General features: G+C 44.8%; 1 protein-coding gene across 1 annotated transcript in view; it reads right to left on the reverse strand.

Moving 5' to 3' along the window:
- Positions 1 to 24,042, reverse strand: part of LOC124776571 (dehydrogenase/reductase SDR family member 11-like) — a 109,757-nt gene that overhangs the window by 38,661 nt on the left and 47,054 nt on the right. The window contains exon 3 of the mRNA XM_047251617.1: positions 8,456 to 8,585. Coding sequence (XP_047107573.1) covers positions 8,456 to 8,585 — 130 coding nt within the window. The remainder of the gene's footprint in view (positions 1 to 8,455; positions 8,586 to 24,042) is intronic.

Consider the following 24,042-nt stretch of genomic DNA (forward strand, 5'->3'; position numbering starts at 1 on the left):
TGAGGGCTACGGTGGGGACGAAGCCTCTCCGTCGTTTCTGGGTCCCCAGTTCCATACAATACAATACCTGAAAGACGTGATACGTCGGGTGAAATATATTTGCAACGAAAAAACCACCATAATTCGGCATTATACTCTTTGCTTGACTGTTACAAGTCTACAGCGACTGTGACGACAGCGAATGCAATCATTCTGAGTATTATAGCACAGTGATCTACTACGCATCTACCTTGTATTCTATTGAACTGGGGACCTAGAAACGACGTAGAGGCTTCGTCCCCGCCGTAGCCCTCAGTGGTCCACAACCCACAACAGGCTACAGCAGTCCAATTACGCTACCTTCACCTCACACTGAACCCAGGGTTATTGTGCAGTTCGGCCCCCAGACGTGTGACCCCAATGTTTGCGTGTTAGAGCAATTACTTTGGTGTACTCGTACGTGGAGGCAGTGTTTGCGCAGCAGTCGCCGACATGGTGTTAACTGAGGCGAAATAAGGGGAACCAGCCCGCATTCGCCGAGGCAGATGGAAAACCGTCTTAAAAACCATCCACAGACTGGCCGGCACACCGGACCTCGACACCAATCCGTCGGGCGGATTCGTGCCGGAGACCTGCACCTCTTCCCGCTCGGAAAGTAGTACATTAGACCGCACGGCAAACCGGGTGGGCTACGCATGTACCTTACGCTGACCGGTAAAAGACTGAATTACAAAATCTCAACAAGTCTTATGTAGCAGATCACAGCTCGTATTGGGTAGCTTCGCTGATATAGCTTAGGGTATACGTGGTCGCCTCTTTTATACACTGCGCAACACAATGAAAGGACCACTTTTTCGAAACGCCGCAGTTGTCTCCCGTTGCGATGTAGAATTTTGAAATGCAGTTTAATGGTGCCCTACAAAAGCGTGGCGCCCTGGGACGTCAACCTCGGGCTCAACGACACTCCGAACACCAAGATATCGACACACGGGACAAAAAGGCCAGAGCGTAGAAGTTCATGTGAGCTATAAAGGGGTTAATGATGTCACACTGGCACCAAATTGCGCCACAGTCCATCCCATCACCACCGTGGAAGTGTCACACGGTGGGAAGTTCGTCACAACGCCTCTTTCCCATATTTCACTCATTCTTTTGACGCCCTGTAATGGAGGTCAGAACCGCGACGCCCAGCGTTGAAACCAAGCTATTTTCTTACGATTGACCGAGGAAATATTTCAGTCACACTGCCGCTCAGAATAGACAAGAATAGGCCTCAGCAGATGGCATAAAGGGCGTCAATGAAACCACTGCCCTTTCCCTAGGGCGTTCATTTCCACACATTTCGCTGTCGAAAACGTCAGTTGTCGGTGTCATGAGCGACGGGACAATGCTCTTGACACCTTTGACACTGCTGACATCCAAGGACGATTCAAACCTTTTCTAAGAACATCGTCGGCCTGCAAGCCTAATTAAGGTGTGGAGTGAGTTCCTGTCACAGCTCTTGCTCTGGTGTACGGTGTGGAATCGCTATGGGACATTCAAAACCATTCGACGAAATCTGACCGCGATCCGAAGCAGCAAAGGGTACTTATGCATTGTCAGCCCTCTTGCTTCACGCTTTGCTGTGGCGTGTTCAGGGACGGGTGCGACATTGACACATGCGTGAATAAGACTGTAAAGAGTCTTCCTACGAACCCCCACTTCGGCAAAACTCTTGGTACCATCAGATTGCCTTTGCTGCGCACTTTAAAAATGTGTAGGGTGACAATTATTGAACTATATGAAATAAAATCCTTGTAACTTATGAACAGTTTGCGTTAGGGCGTTCAAACTGCACACTTGAGCGCGGGGTATGATGGGAATTAGTATGCTCATGCATGGTTAGGTTTAGCGATGAAGCCCACTTTCATCTGGATAGGTTCCTCAATAAGCAAAATTGGGGGACTGAGAATCCACATTTCACGATGGAGAAGTCTCTTCCACCCTCAACGGGTGCCTGTGTGGTCTGCAGTATCCAGTCACGGAGTAATCGGTTCGATATTCCTTGATGGCACGGTGAATACCAAACGGTACGTGAAGGTTCTGAAAGGTGGTTTTATCCCCATTATCCAAAGTGACCCTGATTTCTACAAGATGTGGTTCATGCAAAACAGAGCTCGACTCCGTCGTAGCAGGAGAGTGTTTGATGTCCTGGAGGAGGACTTTGGGGACCGCATTCTGGCTCTACAATACCCAGAGGCCACTGACGTGGGCCTCCATTGGCCGCCATATTCTCCGAGTCTGAACACATTTGACTCCTTTTTGTGGGGATATATTAAAGAAAAGTGTGTAAAGCAATAACCCCAAGACCATTGCTGGGCTGAAAACAGCCATTCAGGAGGTCATCGACATCATCGATGTTCCGACATTGCAGCGGGACTTGCAGAATTTCGCTGTTCGTCTGCGTCACGTCATCGGCAATGATGATAGGCATATCGAACATGTCATAAACTAAATTGGAATATCTGTAGTGGCGTTTACATGTTGAATAAGGTGTGTGCACTCCGTAGTTTGTAACTAATTTACTTTTTTTTCACATAGTTCAACAATAGTCACCGTGTGCCTGTATAGACACAAACCGTGATGGAGACAGGCAACCTCTTGGCAGGCCTCCAATTTCGTATACCTGCTAGCAGGTGTAAAAGCAGCAGTACAGCCCGCCAGCACGTGCCTGGATCTCTTGTCACAGTTTGTCCCTGTACAGAGACATTTTTGGAAGTTTTCGACGGAGGTGGACAGGCGGTACAGAGGGTGTTACTGAACTGGCAGTTTTGGAGGGATCCTTTTTTGTTTTACTCACGCGTGTGTCAATGTCACGTCACACCATGCTCACGTCACAGGAGGGTATGAAGCAGGAGGACTGAAAATGCATAAGCTCTCTTTGCCGTTTCGGGTCGCAGTCAAATTTCGTCGAATGGTCCATAGTGATTCCACGCCGTACACAGTGATCGCCTTGGACACGTTAACTGATGTCGCTGGACCACGTTGTTCCTAGAGAAGGTCTGAATCGTCCGGTGGATGTCTGCAGTGTCAAAGGTTGCCAAGAACGTCATACTGTTGCTCACCACACCGCGAACTGTCATTTTCCACCGCGAAATGTGTTGGAGTCAACGCTCCAAGGGAAGGGGTGGTTTCATTGATGCCCTTTATGGCACCTTCTGAAGCCTATTCATGTCGTTTCTGAGCTGCGGTGTGTGTGAAATGTTTTCCTCTGCCACTCATAAGGAAATCGCAAGGTTTCAACACGGTTCTGACCTACATCTAGGAGGCGTCAAAAGAGTGTGTGTAATGTGGGAAAGTGGGGTTGTTATGAAATTCCCACCGTGTGACACTTCCACGGTGGTGTTGGTGCCAGTGTGACATCATTAATCCACCTTACAGTACACGTCAACTTCTGAGCTCTGGCCCTTTCTTCGTATGTGTCGACACCTTGCTGTGTGAAGCACCACCGAGCCCAAGGATCACATCGCAGATCGCCACGCCTTTCCACCATTACAGGGGAAGAATAAAGAGACCCTTGAGCCAAATTTAACACGTTTACATCACAACAGGTCAGCCCCGATAGCTGAGTGGTCAGCGTGACGGATTGCCACCCTACGAGCCCGGGTTCGATTCCAGGCTGGATCGGGGATTTTCTCTGCTCAGGTCGCCCAATGTGGTGTCGAATGTAGTAAGACCTGTACCACGGCGGCCGGACCTACCCGCACGGGGCCTCCCGGCCAATAACGCCAACACTCATTTCCATTTTTCCATCATGACGGGTGACAATCACGACATTTCAACAAAGTGGTCCTTTAGTTGTACTGCGCAGTGTACAGTGTGTCCATAAAATCCATTTACAATTTCAAAATTTTATTACAACAGCAGTTGAAATATTTTACCAAAATTTCTTTTATTGTAATCACTGCTTACTAAAGTTTTTATATATACTAAAATTTTGTGTTTCAGATACTCTGCTGATGGAAGGAACTTGTAAGACGTCGTGGTCTCCTGACCTTCATTGCTTACATATTCCGCCCTCACAAACATATTCCGCACATCAAGACGCATCATTCGAAATCAGGCTCGACAAGATAAAGTCAATGTTGTATGAATTCATGTAAACAATATGCAAATAACTAATAAATCGTAAATGCACACCGAGATTGAAATACTCGAGGCTGGTGTACACACACACATTCCAGACAGGACGGTCACAGGAGCTCTTAGTTCGGGAGAGGCAGACCGCACGCCGGGAGGCTGGTCCCTTCAGAGGACAAGTTAATCTATCTATGTCGGCCGGTGACCGCCCATAGAGCAGACAGCGTTTGCCCGAGTGAAAGGCGGAACGACCCTGTGTTTGGCTTAAAAGCAAATTCCGCTACATTGTGTGGGAGCGCCCAGCCCTACACATTCTTTACAAACATACCACGCAGCTTCAGAGGTTTTCAGAGGGAGACAGCAAACGCCAAACGACGATGCTACAGATATCTTGATTGGTCGCCTTAAACGAATCGTCATTATCCCATTGTAGAAGAACAATGCTGAATGGCAGACGATATTCCTGACGCCTTGAGCTGAAGGAGTAATGGAAGAGACCGAAAGATATACCCCTTCATATCTGGCGTGGAGAGGGGCCGTTCCGTTGTTGCTCTTGGAGCGAGAACACGTAACGAGAGCGTGTGCGCTCGTACGTGTACTCAAAGAGCGAGGAACAAGCCTCTCCTCAGTACTTCACTGGGAGAGCACCTCTGTCGAGAGGGAATCGGAGTGAGATTCTATATTGAGTCCTTGCGATTAAGCATTGTTCACTGTGTTGGCCGCCACACTTATTGTGCGGTGTGAACGGACAGAGTTATAGTTAAACGCCTGCGAGCGAATTTATGAGTGGCATCACGGTGGACTGGTTATCTGACTGGTGTACCACGCCAATAGTTAGAATAGGGGCGAATAGGAGTCCTTGACTTCATCAAGGCATAGGGAGAGTTTGATTGGCGAAGGTCAATCCAGATAGAGCGAGAGTTATCTTATTTGTCAGCAGCGAGGTGCAGACAGCAGTCATTGCAGCTTGCGGTATTGTGCGCTACAGCTCTTGCGAGCCCCATATTTCCTCCACAACAGTACACTTCACTGCATTTCACATGTGACAGCCTCGACCGTAACTAGCAACATTCTAACGGATAATTATTCAAGTTGAGTAGGTGCAGCTGTCAGCCATTCTGCCAAGTCAATAACAATCTCAAACTTTGTATAGAAATTTCATTAGCGAATCCTGTCCTTAAGAGGTAACTTCACATTCTGATTCACAATTTAGTTCATAACTAAAAGTGCCATTATGATTTCTCAGAATTTTTGCAAAATAAATAATAATTTTCGTTAGTTTCATGTTTTTCTTACACTAACTAGCACTACTCCATTACCCAAGTATCCCACTAGTTACGTAAGAAATTTTGTGAATTTTTGTGTCATTTTCTTACAGCGGACGACTCCAGAAGATATTTATTGCTGAAAGTTTTTCAGGCATTTCTCTTTAGAACGTTAGGAGCGTCTGTCTGACTTCTGTAGTAGTGTGGGGGTGGAAATTTCATCTTGCAGGAGCCACAGTGTAAAGGGTACATCTCAGATTAATCCGTTGCGCAGAATAACAGAATAACACCCACACGCTCATGAACTGAACCTTGTAACCTCCCCACAGTAAAAAATATTTATGTATAACATTCACATTCAGTGTAACCTCTCAACAAATTATTATTTCGTAACCTCAAAATAATAACGTGACTAATCTTCCAATAAAAAATTTGACTCATGTATATAACCTTTCAATAATTAACTGACTGTGAATCTAAACTGATAAATTTGGACGTCAGCAGTGCTGCGTCATGGCTCCGAAAGATCATACTGAACAAATTGAAAATTCTTACTTCAATTAAGTCGCCGGACAACGCGTATATATCTGCTCCTATACGAAATTTTGTGGCACAGCCCAGTGCAATGCTGGCCGATAGATTTGTCATGTATAAAAAGAAACAACTGATCTTTTTTTACAATAATCGGGATGACCATGGATTGGAGAAATTAGTAAATTCTTTAAATTGAGATGAATGATTGTCAAAAGTTAATTTTTATAGGAAAGATTATTATTAAGAGATTTTTTTAAAAACATTCACATGGGACTTGACATAACAATAGTACATATGCGCGAGGCTGCTTTTATCTTATAATACATCACTGAGGCACTGCCATCGCTCCCCACGACCGGCCCAGCCAACTCCATACACCAGACTGCTAGCTACTATTTACTCCTACTGCCACACAGTTCCTACTGCAGTCAACACTGATCTTTGGTCTGAGATTCTCTTATAGCTTACATATCACAGGCAGCGCGTGAGCAATCCATCGAAATTACATCTGCTCGAGTGCGCTAGCGACAAATTCCTTAGTCGTGGACCTCTTAAAACCTCTATAAAATGGCAAAGTCTCAAGAGAAGACACTATGTGTGTCCCGGTTTATTGAGACAAAATCGGATGTTCAGACTCACCGAAACTTCAGAACGAAGCATGGAAGAGATACACCATTGCGCCTTTCAGTCTGTGCATGACACAAAAAATTTCTGGAGACAGGGACAGTGTTCGTTCGATAAGGGGAGGAGCGGGCGACCAAGAACATCCGAGGAAAACATCGTTCGCGTTTTAAAAGTCTCCACTCGTTCACCTACGAAGTCCATCCGCACTGCTGCCAGACAGTTTCAACTACCACGCTCAACTGTGCATAAGGTCCTCCACAAGAACTTACGGTTGTACGGTTGTGAGCCAAATGACAAGCCAAAACGGACAGAGTTTGCACTCAACATACTGGAACGCCTTTCGGTGGATGAAGCGCTCCTCAAGCGAATTTGTTTCAGTGACGAGGCAAGTTTTCATGTTTCTGGGACATTAAACAGACACAGTGTGAGAATCTGGGGCTCTGAACACCCCCATGTGACTAGGGAGCTTCATAGTCCAAAAGTGAAAGTGTGGTGTGGAATCATGTGCAACCGAATAACTGGCCCATTTTTCTTCAACGAGTCACTAGTTACTGCAGATGTTTACCTCGACCTTCTGACCGAATATGTCGCACCACAACTGAATGACTTACAACCATCATTTTCCAGCAAGATCGTGCACCACCACATTGGGGACTGCATGTCCGTCGGTTCCTCAATGAAACATTTCCAGGCAGATGGATTGGGAGGGACGGGTATATAAAAGATATCGTGTATCAAACACAGATATGGGACATTGCTGACTTGAAGCAAAGGATTAGTAATGTCATTGCCACCATTGATGACGCTATGCTACAGCGAACATGGCAAGAAATCGAGTACCGTCTTGATGTGCTTCGTGCAACTAAAGGCGCCCATATAGAGGTCTATTAAACACTGTCAAAATGACTTTTTTAAACACTGATTGCGATGAAAGAAATGTTGTTAAAATACTTCAACGACTGCCGTAATAAAATTTTGATGTTGTAAAGGGACTTTATGGACACCCTGTATTTTAAACATCATTAACGATTGTCAGTTTAAAAAGCTGTTTAGCTATGCACAATTGAGCCTAGCCCGTTTTGTTTGTTTCTCCTTGCCGGAGGTGTTGTGTTGGCAGAGCCAACACCGTGTTATTAGGGGAGGCCGAAATGCACGCGTCTTAGCTCACGCAGGCTGGCGTGAGGAGGGAAGGACTATACTGACGTGAGGTCTGGAACATGACAATGAATTAGATTTCAGAAAGCGGACGTAACTAGTTTCATACTTAACTTTAATCCATTAATGATGAACGTCGCTCTTGACGGTACATGATTCACAATATTGTCTGTTCAGAATTCAATCTAATTACTGAATATGGTGCCTTGCTAGGTCGTAGCAAACGACGTAGCTGAAGGCTATGCTAAACTGTCGTCTCTGCAAATGAGAGCGTATGTAGTCAGTGAACCATCGCCAGCAAAGTCGGCTGTACAATTGGGGCGAGTGCTAGGGAGTCTCTCTAGACTAGACCTGCCGTGTGGCGGCGCTCGGTCTGCAATCACTGATAGTGGCGACACGCGGGTCCGACGTATACTAACGGACCGCGGCCGATTTAAAGGCTACCACCTAGCAAGTGTGGTGTCTGGCGGTGAAACCACAGGAGGCTTTTCGTGTGTGTTCGGAGTGTGCTACAACTTTTTGGGGTTGTATGCAGGTGCTTTAACTAACACGTACGCGCAAGAAAACATTTCAGCATGGACAATGACAGCTTCTGCTGCTGCTGGTGTCTCGCGCTTGTTGCAAGAGCTGTTGATTACGCGTGAGAGACGCCGTCATGGGTTATTCTTACGGTTGCAAAGCTGTGCCAGAACTGTGTACGTTAGACTGCAAGGTACAGAAATACGTAACTGAATAAAACTAAGAGTACCATGTTGACATAGGACGTGTCAGAAGCCCACCTGTTGATGTGGATGATGAAGCCGTCGTCGACGCCCCTGCTCAGCATGTCCTGCACGGCCTCCCTGGTGCAGATGCTCAGACCCAGCACGTTCACGTCCAGGATGCGCTTCCAGTCTTCCGTCTTGCCCTCTGGTCACAAGAACAAAGAGAAATACTGTACTTGCATAAACATTTTTGCTGTATCTACTGGCTCATCCAACTGCAATGCAGACGCTAGGGGAGAGGCTTACTGTTAAAATCGAGAGAGCATTGTGAAAGTTGGACATATATAGGTGGACTGGACATTTATTTACGGATGGTTTCAGAATGAGTGGAAATTTCAAGTTACAAGAGCGAAACAGTCGCGTGTGACGTCTGTGGAATAGTCTATTTACGGCAGTGACAGTAATGTCTATGAGCTTGTGTATCTTTGGCTCAGTTGTAGAGCGGAGATTAGTCGAGTGTTGGACGAGGAATAAGCCGGCAGAACTTTTAGCATAGTGCATATTGGAGAGGGATTTTGCTGAAGAAAATAGTTAGGGATTATTAATCTGACGGAAGGACTTACAGACGCAGCATTTATGTAACAGAGAGAATCAATTTGCATTATGGATATGTTGTTAAGGTAATAATTTTTGCTGGCGTGTACTGCTAATGTTAGCGATTCTTGCAACAGAACGGTCAACTTCCTCACCACAGATTAGGTCATTTCAGTTTAATTCATTTCAGTTTGCATAATCGTGAAAGCAGTGCCTTGTAAGACTTTTGTAAAGAAAGTAACGTTTTTGGTTTTCTGTGAGTTTTATGTTCTTGTGAAATAAGAGTTTAAAATACGTCATTGTCATTATGATGAACGTATTAGTATGTTCATTTCAAGTAAAAAGTTTTTTCTAGTATGAGAAAATCATCCCAATCTTTCTCCCAGTAGTTTAGTTTTACTTTAGCATATTTAGCTGCTGCGATTTCTTCATACTGTGCTATTGCTGCTGATAATGCTGCAATTTTTCATGTGAGATTCTTTTCATATTTTGTTGTTACTTTCGTTTCTCATCGCACGTTTCCATTGATCAAATTCTAAGCATTTTCCTTGTAATTCAGATTTTTAATGAGTCAGTGAACACTGTGCGTTTGTAGTGCTGCAATGTAATTGCAGTGTTTCAATTTTTTGGGCAGTGCACAATTTGATTTTGATACTGGTTTTTGAGTAACAGTTTTGATTTTACTTCCTGTACATTGAACGCCAGTTAGTTTTATCCTTATGTGAATGTGTGCACTGAGACATGCTGTTCGCAATAATAATTTCAGTTCGATCCTTTTATAACAGAGGACAGTTCATTCCGTTTTGAATGAAAAGCAGCTGATAATTTTTATGCTGTTGAACGAACGAACGAACGATCGAGTCGGAGCGAATAACTTTCAACAAGTTCAAAGAAGAGTCAGACAACATATTCCAAAATGAACACTTCTAAAGATGATGGAACCTCATTGCAGGTTAGAGACAGCGTTGTATGCAGTGTGTCGGTTAGGTCCATTAGCAGTTTTCTTCTTAAATCTGGGCTTAGGAAGCGAGGCAACCGGCCACTGGGAGTGACTGTGCTGTGGCTCCCTGGTCCTTCAATAAAAAAGTAAATTCCTCTATCTAGGTCATTCATGAAGTTACGAAAATTCATTGATCATCATACAAAAAGCAGTGAAAAAAGCATGCCAAATTTAAAAGAACACAAAATCTGCACGTTAGGTGGTGTTTTCAAATGGTTCAAATGGCTCTGAGCACTATGGGACTTAACTGCTGACGTCATCAGCCCCCTAGAACTTAGAACTACTTTAACCTAACTAACCTAAGGACATCACACACATCCATGCCCGAGGCAGGATTCGAACCTGCGGCCGTAGCGGTCTCGTGGTTCCAGACTGTAGAGTCTAGAACCGCTCGCCCATCCGGCCGGCGGCGATGATTTACTGAAGCTCGAAACTTAGAGCGAACTTCAGTGGGAGATGCTTTTACTAGCTTCTACAATGAAACACTGCCTCGAAATCTGAGAAAGAATCCAAAGAGATTCTGGTCGTATGTAAAGTACACCAGCGCAAGACACTATCGGTACCTTCACTGAGCGATATCAATATAACCAATGACAGCGCCACTAAAGAGAAGACAAAGTAAATACTCCAGAATTCGAATCGAGAACGACTACCAACATAAGTAGCTTAGAAGTAGATACCCTTGGTGTAGCGAAGCAGTTTAAAGAACTTATTCGGTCCAAACAGCTCAGCACTAAGGTTCCTTTCAGAGTATCCTGATACAATAACCACGCCCTTGACGAAAGATCCATACCAAAAGACTGGCAAATTGCACAGGCCGCGCCAATACTCAAGAAAAGAAATAGGATTAATATGCTGGATAACAGACTCATATCACTAACGTCGATTTTCAGTAGGATTTTGGAACGTATACTGTATTCGTACATTATGAATTACCTCGAAGGTAACAGCCTACTGACGCGCAGTCAGCAAGGATTCAGAAAATATTGCTCTTGTGAAACAGAGCTAGCTCTTTATTCGCACAAAATAATGAACGCTATCGACAAGGGATTTCAAATTGATTCTGTATTTCTAAATTTCTAGAAGGCTTTTGAGGCTCTACCTCACAAGAGACTTCCAATCAACTTGCGTGCCTATGGAGTATCGCTTCAGCTGTGTGACTGGATCCGAAATTTTCTCTCAGAAAGGTTAGAGAGTGGAACAGTAGAGAAATAGCCTCAATGTGGTTCGAAGAACCCTCTGCCAGGCACTTAGGTGTGAACTGCAGTGTGACCATGTAGATGTAGGTGTCGATACAGATGTAATATGTGCCTGGTCGCAGTTTGTCTAGGTGAATAAAAACAGAAATATTTTTACAAGTGAAAAATTATTGGAGGCGAAAAAGACACGCCAGCCCATATACAACATTCAGAAAGTGATGCTCAAGGTTTATGTGTTTACGTGTGAGACAGAATATTAGCATCGAAGCAGAATATTAGCATCAAAGCAGCTAGTAGATGCTGCAGACGGCAGAGTCCAAAGTGGCGGTTCGACGACAGTTGTGATTTCTTGATTGCATTCCAAGACTGTCACTGATTCCTTCTGACTGCGTCTCCAGGCTTTGCTTGAGACTGGATATGCTGACTGTCAACAGCAGAGTATTTGCGTAAATTGAAATCGAGCGTCTGACTCCAGTGTGTGAAGACTCGAAAAGTGACACGTCGGGAGACAGGAACAAGACTTGTTCGCTTGCTGTTTTTGCTATATTTTTCTGCTGCCTCAACAATCCGTGTCCGTCAGCGATGTGACAACAGTTTTGAACTCCTGTGATTTCGTAGACTTTCCCGGCGTAATAATTGCTGATATTCTTCACGGGTTTGCAGCCGGATCATGTCGTCGTCCAGACACAACCTTTTTTATGCAAGACTTTGAGGACATGGCACTCAAAACCTCGTTTCTTAAACCAAAGTGCTTTTTGAGATACGTTGATGACATTTGTATGGTTTGGCCACTTGGAATTGATGCTTTGTATCGCTTTTTACATCATTTTAATTGTCTATATCCGAGTATTCAATTTACTATGGAAATTGAAAGTGATGGTAAACTTCCATTTCTTGATGTTTTAGTTGAAAGAAAGGACGATGGGACTTTTGGACAAAGTGTGTCGCACAATCAGCTTAACAGCTCATGCATCGAAGCTGCTTACAAGAATAATTTACAGAAGAATGGAAAAGAAAATTGAGAATGCGCTAGGTGACGATCAGTTTGGCTTTAGGAAAAGTGAAGGGACGAGGGAGGCAATTCTGACGTTACGGCTAATAATGGAAGCAAGGCCAAAGAAAAATCAAGACACTTTCATAGGATTTGTCGACCTGGAAAAAGCGTTCGACAATATAAAATGGTGCAAGGTGTTCGAGATTCTGAAAAAAGTAGGGGTAAGCTATAGGGAGAGACGGGTTATATACAATATGTACAACAACCTAGAGGGAATAATAAGAGTGGACGATCAAGAACGAAGTGCTCGTATTAAGAAGGGTGTAAGACAAGGCTGTAGCCTTTCGCCCCTACTCTTCAATCTGTACATCGAGGAAGCAATGATGGAAATAGAAGAAAGGTTCAGGAGCGGAATTAAAATATAGGGTGAAAGGATATCAATGATACGATTCGCTGATGACATTGCTATCCTGAGTGAAAGTGAAGAAGAATTAAATGATCTGCTGAACAGAATGAACAGTCTAATGAGTACACAGTATGGTTTGAGAGTAAATCGGAGAAAGACGAAGGTGATGAGAAGTAGTAGAAATGAGAACAGCGAGAAACTTAACATCAGGATTGATGGTCACGAAGTCAATGAAGTTAAGGAATTCTGCTACCTAGGCAGTAAAATAACCAATGACGGATGGAGCAAGGAGGACATCAAAAGCAGACTCGCTATGGCAAAAAAGGCATTTCTGGCCGAGAGAAGTCTACTAATATCAAATACCGGCCTTAATTTGAGGAAGAAATTTCTGAGGATGTACGTCTGGAGTACAGCATTGTATGGTAGTGAAACATGGACTGTGGGAAAAGCGGAACAGAAGAGAATCGAAGCATTTGAGATGTGGTGCTATAGACGAATGTTGAAAATTAGGTGGACTGATAAGGTAAGGAATGAGGAGGTTCTACGCAGAATCGGAGAGGAAAGGAATATGTGGAAAACACTGATAAGGAGAAGGGACAGGATGATAGGACATCTGCTAAGACATGAGGGAATGACTTCCATGGTACTAGAGGGAGCTGTAGAGGGCAAAAACTGTAGAGGAAGACAGAGATTGGAATACGTCAAGCAAATAATTGAGGACGTAGGTTGCAAGTGCTACTCTGAGATGAAGAGGTTAGCACAGGAAAGGAATTCGTGGCGGGCCGCATCAAACCAGTCAGTAGACTGATGACCAAAAAAAAAAAAAAAAAAATAGTGTACCGGAAACCTACTACTATCTTCATGCGACCAGCTGTCATGCACCGCACCAACGTAGTGGAGTTTTGCGGACTCTGGTGAAAAGAGCTTATGCCATTTTTGACGAGAAACATTTGAAAGAAGAGCTTGATCATTTGAAGATTGTTTTTAAACAGAATGGATATACGGAACAACAAATATGCCGTGCTCTTCAGTTTGGATAGAGGATACTTTTGAAGCTGTTGCTTATTTACCTTTTACGGGGAGTATATCATCCAAAATTTCAATAATTTTAAGAAAATATAATATTAAAAGTGTTTTTACGCCGGTGGCCAAGACCAGAGCCTCTCTTGGCTCGGTTAAAGATAATTTGGTCTTGAGGAATCCAGGGGTTTATGAAATTCCGTGTCACTGTGGAAAGAAGTATATTGGTCAAACTATTCGAACATCATAGGCACACTCGGTTATTCCAGCTTGAGAAGTCGGCAGTGGCGGAACACTACCTTAACGAAGGATAATGTATGACAAGACACAATTGATCTCTCCTGCTTCTCGCTATTGGGAATGTGTTCTTAAAGAATCCATTGAAATTAGATTATCAAGTAATATTATTAACAGGGATAAAGGTTTTCCTCTAAGTACGATATGGAATCAGATATTGTCCGACATTAGACAACGGTCTTCTTTTTGATCATTGGATTCTTCTAACTAGTGCTGTTGCGATTTATCGTTTCCGCCGTCTTCTCCCACAGGCGCGCTGTGTGTCTACTTGCCGCCAGGAAGCGCTGCCCATCATCTCGCTCACGCGCGGTGCTCTGTACGCGGTGTATAGAGGTTTCCGTCGTTGTGGCTGGAATTCAGTTTCGGCGAGGCAGTGAAAGAGCATTAGCTGACTCGAAGATGGCGGCCAGCTGGTCCGCGGAAATATGGAGTCTGGACGACGACGTGATCCGGCTGCAAACCCGTGAAGAACATCAGTTTTGACTTCCTATAGACAAACGAATGCTACTTGTGGGGCAATGACGTTTTTCGAGTACAGTACAGTACAAAGTAACGACGTAGAGGACCGAAGCTGGGAATCATTTGATCTGGAGACCTTTAGCGTCGAATAATCCAGTGTTTGTTGATGGAACGCTTAACAGCTTGGGGCTCGTAAAGAAAACCAACCAAGCCATGCTGTTGCTATTCCTAGAACGTCGGGGAGATGTACTCTCAACAATACCATGTGACTATGCTCACGCTTCTCTTGGAAGTCAGTGCTGTCATTAGCATGTGTGCTATCTCTTCCAACCAGCAGAAACGCTATAACTTTCTCCAGGTCAGCATGGGTGGGGCGTGATGGGCAGGTATCTGATGCGGAGGTGCATTAATTCGCACTAATTATTCTGACAATGGATGGAAGTTGCGAGGAATAGTCTCTGCAAAGATGACATCTATTATCTGCCTCCAAGGCGGTCTGTTGTGTCGAGGCGAAACTACACTACTGGCCATTAAAATTACTGCACCAAGAGAAAATGCAGATGATAAACGGGTATTCATAGGACAAATATATTATACTAGAACTGACATGTTATTACATTTTCACACAATTTGGGTGCATAGATCCTGACAAATCAGTACCCAGAACAACCATCTCTGGCCGTAATAACGGCGTTGATACGCCTGGGCATTGAGTCAAACAAAGCTTGGATGGCGTGTACAGGTACAGCTGCCCATGCAGATTCAACACGATACCACAGTTCATCAAGAGTAGTGACTGGCGTATTGTGACGAGCTAGTTACTCGGCCACCATTGACCAGACGTTTTCAGTTGGTGAGAGATCTGGAGAATGTGCTGGCCAGGGCAGCAGTCGAACATTTTCAGTATTCAGAAAAGCCCGTCCAGGACCTGCAACATGCAGTCGTGCATTATCCTGCTGAAATGAAGGGTTTCGCAGGGATCGAATGAAGGGCAGAGCCACGGGTCGTAAAACATCTGAAATGTACCGTCCACCGTTCAAAATGCCGTCAATGCGAACAAGAGGTGACCGAGACGTGTAACCAATGCCACCCCATACCATCGTGCCGGGTGATATGCCAGTATGGCGATGATGAATACACGCTTCCAATGTGCGTTCACCGTGACGTCACCAAACACGGATGCGACTATAATGATGCTGTAAACAGGACCTGGATTCATCCGAAGGTTCGTCGTTGAGTACACCATCGCAGGCGCTCCTGTCTGTGATGCAGCGTCAAGGGTAACAGCAGCCACCTGATACTCCATCCTGCTGCAAACGTCGTCGAACTGTTCGTGCAGATGGTTGGTGTCTTGCAAATCGTTCAAATGGCTCTGAGCACTATGGGACTTAACATCCGAGGTCATCAGTCCCCTAGAACTTAGAACTACTTAAACCTAACTAACCTAAGGACATCACATACATCCATGCCCGAGGCAGGATTCGAGTCTCCGACCGTAGCGGTCGCGCGGTTCCAGACTGAAGCGCCTAGAACCGCTCGGCCACTTCGTCCGGCGTTGTCTTGCAAAGTTCCCCATTCGTTGACTCAGGGATCGAGACGTGGCTGCACGATCCGTTACAGCCATGCAGATAAGATGCCTGTCATCTTGACTGCTAGTGATACGAGGCCGTTGGGATCCAGCACGGCGTTCCGTATTACCCTCCTGAACCCACCGATTCCATATTCTGCTAACAGTCATTGGATCCTGACCAACGCGAGCAGCAATGTCGCGATACGATCAACCGCAATCGCGATAGGCTACAATCCGACCTTTATCAAAGTCGGAAACGTGATGATACGCATTTCTCCTAGTTACACGAGGCATCACAACAACGTTTCACCAGGCAACGCCGGTCAACTGCTGTTTGTGTATGAGAAATCGGTTGGAAACTTTCCTCATGTCAACACGTTGTAGGTGTCGCCACCGGCGCTAACCTTGTGTGAATGCTATGAAAAGCTAATCATTTGCATATCACAGCATCTTCTTCCTGTTGGTTAAATTTCGCCTCTGTAGCACGTCATCGTCGTGGTGTAGCACTTTTTAATGGCCAGTAGTGTACTTTCGTACAGTCACAACTGTAGGTTGTTGACTCCTCGGTGAGATGACATATCAAGCTAGGGCGCATGAAATACACTCCTGGAAATTGAAATAAGAACACCGTGAATTCATTGTCCCAGGAAGGGGAAACTTTATTGACACATTCCTGGGGTCAGATACATCACATGATCACACTGACAGAACCACAGGCACATAGACACAGGCAACAGAGCATGCACAATGTCGGCACTAGTATATTGTATATCCACCTTTCGCAGCAATGCAGGCTGCTATTCTCCCATGGAGACGATCGTAGAGATGCTGGATGTAGTCCTGTGGAACGGCTTGCCATGCCATTTCCACCTGGCGCCTCAGTTGGACCAGCGTTCGTGCTGGACGTGCAGACCGCGTGAGACGACGCTTCATCCAGTCCCAAACATGCTCAATGGGGGACAGATCCGGAGATCTTGCTGGCCAGGGTAGTTGACTTACACCTTCTAGAGCACGTTGGGTGGCACGGGATACATGCGGACGTGCATTGTCCTGTTGGAACAGCAAGTTCCCTTGCCGGTCTAGGAATGGTAGAACGATGGGTTCGATGACGGTTTGGATGTACCGTGCACTATTCAGTGTCCCCTCGCCGATCACCAGTGGTGTACGGCCAGTGTAGGAGATCGCTCCCCACACCATGATGCCGGGTGTTGGCCCTGTGTGCCTCGGTCGTATGCAGTCCTGATTGTGGCGCTCACCTGCACGGCGCCAAACACGCATACGACCATCATTGGCACCAAGGCAGAAGCGACTCTCATCGCTGAAGACGACACGTATCCATTGTCCCTCCATTCACGCCTGTCGCGACACCACTGGAGGCGGGCTGCACGATGTTGGGGCGTGAGCGGAAGACGGCCTAACGGTGTGCGGGACCGTAGCCCAGCTTCATGGAGACGGTTGCGAATGGTCCTCGCCGATACCCCAGGAGCAACAGTGTCCCTAATTTGCTGGGAAGTGGCGGTGCGGTCCCCTACGGCACTGCGTACGATCCTACGGTCTTGGCGTGCATCCGTGCGTCGCTGCGATCCGGTCCCAGGTCGACGGGCACGTGCACCTTCCGCCGACCACTGGCGACAACATCGATGTACTGTGGAGACCTCACGCCCCACGTGTTGAGCAATTCGGCGGTACGTCCACCCGGACTCCCGCATGCCCACTATACGCCCTCGCTCAAAGTCCGTCAACTGCACATACGGTTCACGTCCACGTTGTCGCGGCATGCTACCAGTGTTAAAGACTGCGATGGAGCTCCGTATGCCACGGCAAACTGGCTGACACTGACGGCGGCGGTGCACAAATGCTGCGCAGCTAGCGCCATTCGACGGCCATCACCGCGGTTCCTGGTGTGTCCGCTGTGCCGTGCGTGTGATCATTGCTTGTACAGCCCTCTCGCAGTGTCCGGAGCAAGTATGGTGGGTCTGACACACCGGTGTCAATGTGTTATTTTTTCCATTTCCAGGAATGTATTAGTTCACTTTGTTACATAAACGAATAGAAATTTACTTAATTTTGACAAACTTCTTTGCCACAGGAGCACGAGATAATTTTGATAATCTGCAACTGTAATGGATTGGCAAAGCGTCACTTGATGCACTAATTAACAAACTGTTGTCTTACAGCACAGTGTTCAACAGCAACGAAGTACATTTCATCAGAAGCTTTAACTATCACGTTGGTCCTGTACTATGATGTTGACTCCTTCAGATGAGGTCACGACCTAGACGAGCTCTGGCATGCTCTACACTATATTGACCTCAACGTGATTGTGCTGCAGGCTTATTGTGGGAGGCGTGGTCTTCAAGCAGTGGGACATCGCTGATGTCTGTGGTATCGAGTCACGTTGATGAGTTTGGTGTAGCAATGCGATCACTTTACGGTACCAAGCAGTCTCTATGTGCAATCACTGGATGCAGGAAGCTAAGCAAGGCAGTAAAGATGTTGTCAAGCACACTACAGTTATTCGTGCACAGCCTCTCATTTCAAATATTTATAATCTACATCGTCAGTACCCTATAAAAAACAATCTAATCGGTTGGGATGCTAATTTCTGATGCTTTAAGATGCTAATTTCTGTTTTTGTATTTGTTACTGAACCTGTGCTACTTACGAGGACACCACAATAATAATTATTATTATTTCGTGTAACGTAATGAACTGGTGTAAGTCTCTCAATTGGATGCTACTTCAGCGACTTGCATACGCCCAACCTACCCCAGTTACCCAACAGGAGAGAGAGGACCTACAGTTTAACAAGGAGTCCGAACCAAGAATCTTCACATAATTGAGAAGTGTAGGATAAAGACAGCCTGCAAAAACCTGTGGTCTGACTCGGATTCAATCACACGACCTTTTAGTTTCAATGCACACGCTTTACATCTCGACCACCAGCCCCGACTGGTTTTTATAAAATAGTGTTTTAGTGGTCACAATACAGGTATAACAAAGATTCCCATGTTTAGATAGCTGTAATGCGAGGAGGTCCCATGTCACATGGCAGTATAGCTTGCTACACAACAGCTCACAGACAAGTGGAGTATGCTTTTCTTCAGTGCAGTTGAAATCGCCTCACGTGGGCGACGTTCATGTCATGTATTCATTTGAGAGTCGATAAGCACTTGTCCATTTTAGAGAACCTATACTCAGTGTTTTCGTCTGCTAGAGTAGTTTTATCTTTTGTTGGGAACTGCAAGGCATTTCTCTAGCCAGCCAATCGTATTACTCAGCGCGGAGAATTCGCTTAGCTGGGTCTTCGTGGTTTAGTGGACGAACATAACCCCTCGTGTTCTGCCCGCCACCGTGAACGACGTTCTTCACTTACTGCCGAGAATCTGCTGACTTGTAATCCAAAAGTGGACGAATAGGCGGAAAAAAAATCGTGTAGTCGCAAATTTTTGTACAGCAGTAGGAGGGAGAGTCACAAACAACGTACTAAACATCTTTAATATATACTCGTATATGCAGACTGAAGCGACGAATGAAAATTTGTACCAAGGCTGGGATTAGAACCCGTATCTCCTCCTCATTAAGGAGATACGTTAACCGTTACACCTCCCTAGCACGATGGCACAGTGATTAGCGCATGCGTCTAGTGAGCAGGTGATCCCGGTTTGAATCTTGGCATTGGTACAAATTTTCATTCATCGCTTCAGTCTGCAAACATACTTTGTAGACGTTTGACATTTGAAAAGGCCTCTGGGACTATATAGTTTCACGTGACACTGAAATAACACCAGTGGAAAGTGAGCGGGGGGACGGGTGGGGGGTGCGTTTGAAGGTCCATTTTTTTACGTTTTTCTTGTGTAACTCGAAATCCGCTGCTTCTAGCGCACATGTTTCCCAGTACTAAGTTAAACCTTATCGACAATGTCAGTATAAAAACGGGGATCAGAGATCATGACATCACTATAGCAACTATGATTACGAAAGTTCATAAATCAGTCTAGAAGGCTAGGAGAGTGTATCTGCTAGACAGAGCAGATAAGCAGTTACTAGCATCTCACTTAGAGGGTGAAGTGGCATCACTTAGTTCCAGTAAGACGGATGTAGAGGAATAATGGGCAAAGTTTAAGCAAATCGTAAATCTAGGTCTGGACAGTTATGTGCCTAGTGACTGGATAAAGGATGGAAAAGACCTACCATGACTGAATAACGAAATTCGGAAGTTGCTGAGGAAGCAGAGGCTGTTGTACTCACGATTCAAAAGGAGACGCACAAACGACGACAAGCGAAGGCTAGTAGAGAGTTGTGCGTCTGTGAAAAGATCTGTGTGCGAAGCATACAACAACTGCCTCCTTCACGCCTTTGCCACGGATCTGGAAGAGAGCCAGCGGAAATTCCGGTCTTACATAAAACTGCTAAGCAGGTCTAAGGCTTCTATTCAGTCCCTTGTTGACCAGAGTGGTGTGGCAGTTGAAGATAGCAAAACGAAAGGCGAAGTTTTAAACTCCACTTTCAAGAAATCTTTCACACAGGAGAATCGTACAAACATAGCGTCATTTGACCATCGAACAGACGCCCGTATTGACGACATTGTAATAAACATCGATGGAGTAGAAAAACAACTTATATTTGAAAGAATAAATCACCAGGTCCGGATGGAATACCAGTTCGATTTTACAAAGATTACTTTACAGCATTATCCCCTTACTCAGCTTGCATTTATCATGAATGTCTCGTCCAGTACAAAGTCCGAAGCGGCTCGAAAAAAGCGCAGATGACTCCAGTGTATAAGAAGGATAAAAGAACCGACCCTCGAAATTACAGACCAATGTCCTTAACTTCTATTTGTTGCAGAATTCTTGAACATATTCTCATTTGGAGTATCATAAAGTTTCTTGAGCCTGAGAAGCTTATGTCCACAAATCACCATGGTTTTAGAAAGCGTGGCTTGTGCGAAACTCAGCTTACCCTTTTTTCAAATGATATACTGAGAACTACGTATGAAAGGGAACAGACAGATTCCATATTTCTGGATTTCCAGAAAGCATTTGACACTGTGTAATCTCCCCACGGAAAATTACCCTCTACCACGCAATAATTAATAATGGTCAATCAAATCATCCACATTTATTCACTTTTGAAAAGTATCTGATCGGATTTTCTAGTAATATATGCGCCGACAGCTCGTCGACGCCAAGGTATTTTTCTAGTACGTTTATTCTTTTGAATAACAGAGATACATATATGTATTCTCCATGGTTATTATAGACGGGTAAGAAGGACAGCTTCGGAAATATCTGTTGGAAGATTGACGGGCTTCTAAAAGAGACATATTTGCTTTTCTTCTCGCTAAAGCGAGCTATTAACGTTTGTGCCACTAGCGGGTTATTTGAAGAGAGAGAAAGACTGTAAACGCAAATTAAGTAAGACTTGGAATCAACAGAAAACGGAACATGTAATGGAGATGGATTGAATATACAATTTTCCTCAGAAATAAGGTTTGTGACCCTTTTATTCTAGAGTGAATGACGAATGAGTTCTCTGTCTGAATCATTGACGATCGCCTTGGCCCTGTAATTAGTGGGGAAGTTTCAGCTGCGACGAAGAGAGCCTGCAGTCACCGAGTTTTTATAAAATCGTCCAAAAAGGCTTCGTCCACATCTGAAATTCTAAGTCTGTCGTAAAATGAACGAATTGTTCAAACTATCGATTTTCCCAACTGAATGCAGCGCTTAACAATAATAACAAAGGTAAAGATCTTTTCCAGCAAGCCAGCCGCTGAATATTAAGACGAAGGGCTCCACCAGAGATTCTATTGGGCTGATTTCACGTAAATGAAATATTATACTTAAAACTGTACATAGATAAAGGACAGAGAGAGAGAGAGAGAGAGAGAGAGAGCGAATGAAATTCGAGAAAATACTCAGAATCCTCCATTAGTGTAATTGTTTGCCTGTCTTATCACGGATCAGCCTAAAGATAAAACAGCAGGCCCTAACTTTATTGTACCGATTTATGTGTGAGAGTGAAGGGGTAATAAAGGCGACAGATACACCTCTGTACAGACAAAACATTACACCAAGTTAGCGGCAAGCTGCATTCACATATATTCATCAGTCAGTAATATAGATATAAAGATATTCTCCCAATAACATTATATAATTGATTATAACTGCGCCCCATTACAGACTGTCAACGAAGTTACTAACATTTGAAGTAAGTCCACAGGTATATGAGGGGCCCAAAGACTTCTTAAACAATAGAACCCAGTATCCTGTCCTTGAGGGCGAGTGTTCATCAGAGAGAAGGGTATCCTCAGGGGCGCCCTAGGGAAATGTGACAGGGCCGATGTTGTTCCCTATATACATAATTGATTTGGCGGACAGCGTGGGTAGCAACCTGCGGTTGTTTGCTGATGATCCAATGGTGTACGGTAAGGTGTCGCAGTTGAGTGACTCAACGAAAATACAAGACGACTTAGAAAAAATTTCCATTTGGTGTGATGAATGGCAGCTAGCTCTAAATGTGGAAAAGTGTAAGTTAATGAGAATGAGTAGGAAGAACAAACCTGATATATATTCGGATACAGTGTTACTAGCGTCCTGCTTGACGCAGTGAAGACGTTCAAATACCTGGGCGTAACGTTGCAAAGCGGTATGGTGTGGAACAAACATGTGGGAACTGTGGTAGGGAAGGCGAATGTTCGATTTCGGTTTGTTGGGAGAATTTTAAGAAAAGTGTTCATGTTTAAGGAGACCGAGTATAGGGCGCTGGTGCGACCTATTCTTGAGCACTGCTCTCGTGTTTGGGATTCGTACCAGGACGGATTGAAGGAAGATATCGAAGCAATTCAGAGACGGGATGCTAGATTTGTTTCCAGCAGGTTTGAACAACACGTAAGAGTTACGAAGATGCTTCGGGAACTCAAATGCGCATCCTTGGCGCTAAGGCAACGTTGTTTTTGAGAAACACTCTTCAGAAAATTTAGAAGACCGGCAGAACCGAAATGAGCGTACGGCATCGTGGGCCGAGAGTCCCCCATTCTCCATGAGCGGAGAAAATCTCCTGCCCCAGCAGGGAATCGAACCCGGGCCCCTTGGCGTGGTACTCCGCCGCGCTGACCTCTTAGGTAACGGGGGCGGACAGAGGACCGGCATTTTAAGCTGACTGCCGAACGATTCTACTGCCGCCAGCATACATTACGCGTAAGGACCACGAAGATAAGATACCAGAAATTAGGACTCATTGTTGTTGTTGTTGTAGTTGTGGTGGTCTGCAGTCCAGAGACTGGTTTGATGCGGCTCTCTATGCTACTCTATCGTGTGCAAGTTTCTTCATCTCCCAGCACCTACTGCAACCTCCATCCTTCTGAATCTGTTTAGTGTATTCATCTCTTGGTCTCCCTCTACGATTTTTACCCTCCACGCTGCCATCCAATACTAAATTGGTGATCCCTTGATGCCTCAGAATATGACCTACCAACCGATCCCTTCCTCTAGTCGTGCCACAAATTTCTGTTCTCTCCAATTTTGTTCAATACCTCCTCATTAGTTATGTGATCTACCCATCTAACCTTCAGCATTCTTCTGTAGCACCACATTTCGAAAGCTTCTGTTCTCTTCTTGTCTAAACTATTTATCGTCCACGTTTCACTTCCATACATGGCTACACTCCATACAAATATTTTCAGAAACGACTTCCTGACACTTAAATACATACTCGATGTTAACAAATTTCTCTTCTTCAGAAACGCTTTGCTTGCGATTGCCAGTCTACATTTTATATCCTCTCTACTTCGACCATCATCAGTTATTTTGCTCCCCAAATAGCAAAACTCATTTACTATTTTAAGCGTCTCATTTCCTGATCTAATTCCAACAGCATCACCTGATTTAAATCGACTACATTCCATTATGCTCGTTTTGCTTTTGTTGATGTTCATCTTATATCCTCCTTTCAAGACACTGTCCATTCCGTTCAACTGCTCTTCCAGGTCCTTTGCTGTCTCTGACAGAATTACGATGTCATCGGCGAACCTCAGAGATTTTATTTCTTCTGCATGGATGTTAATACCTACTCCGCATTTTTCTTTTGTTTCCTTCACTTCTCCCTCAATATACACATTG

This window comes from Schistocerca piceifrons, chromosome 2 (genome assembly GCF_021461385.2).
Source record: "Schistocerca piceifrons isolate TAMUIC-IGC-003096 chromosome 2, iqSchPice1.1, whole genome shotgun sequence".
Lineage (NCBI taxonomy): Eukaryota > Metazoa > Arthropoda > Insecta > Orthoptera > Acrididae > Schistocerca > Schistocerca piceifrons.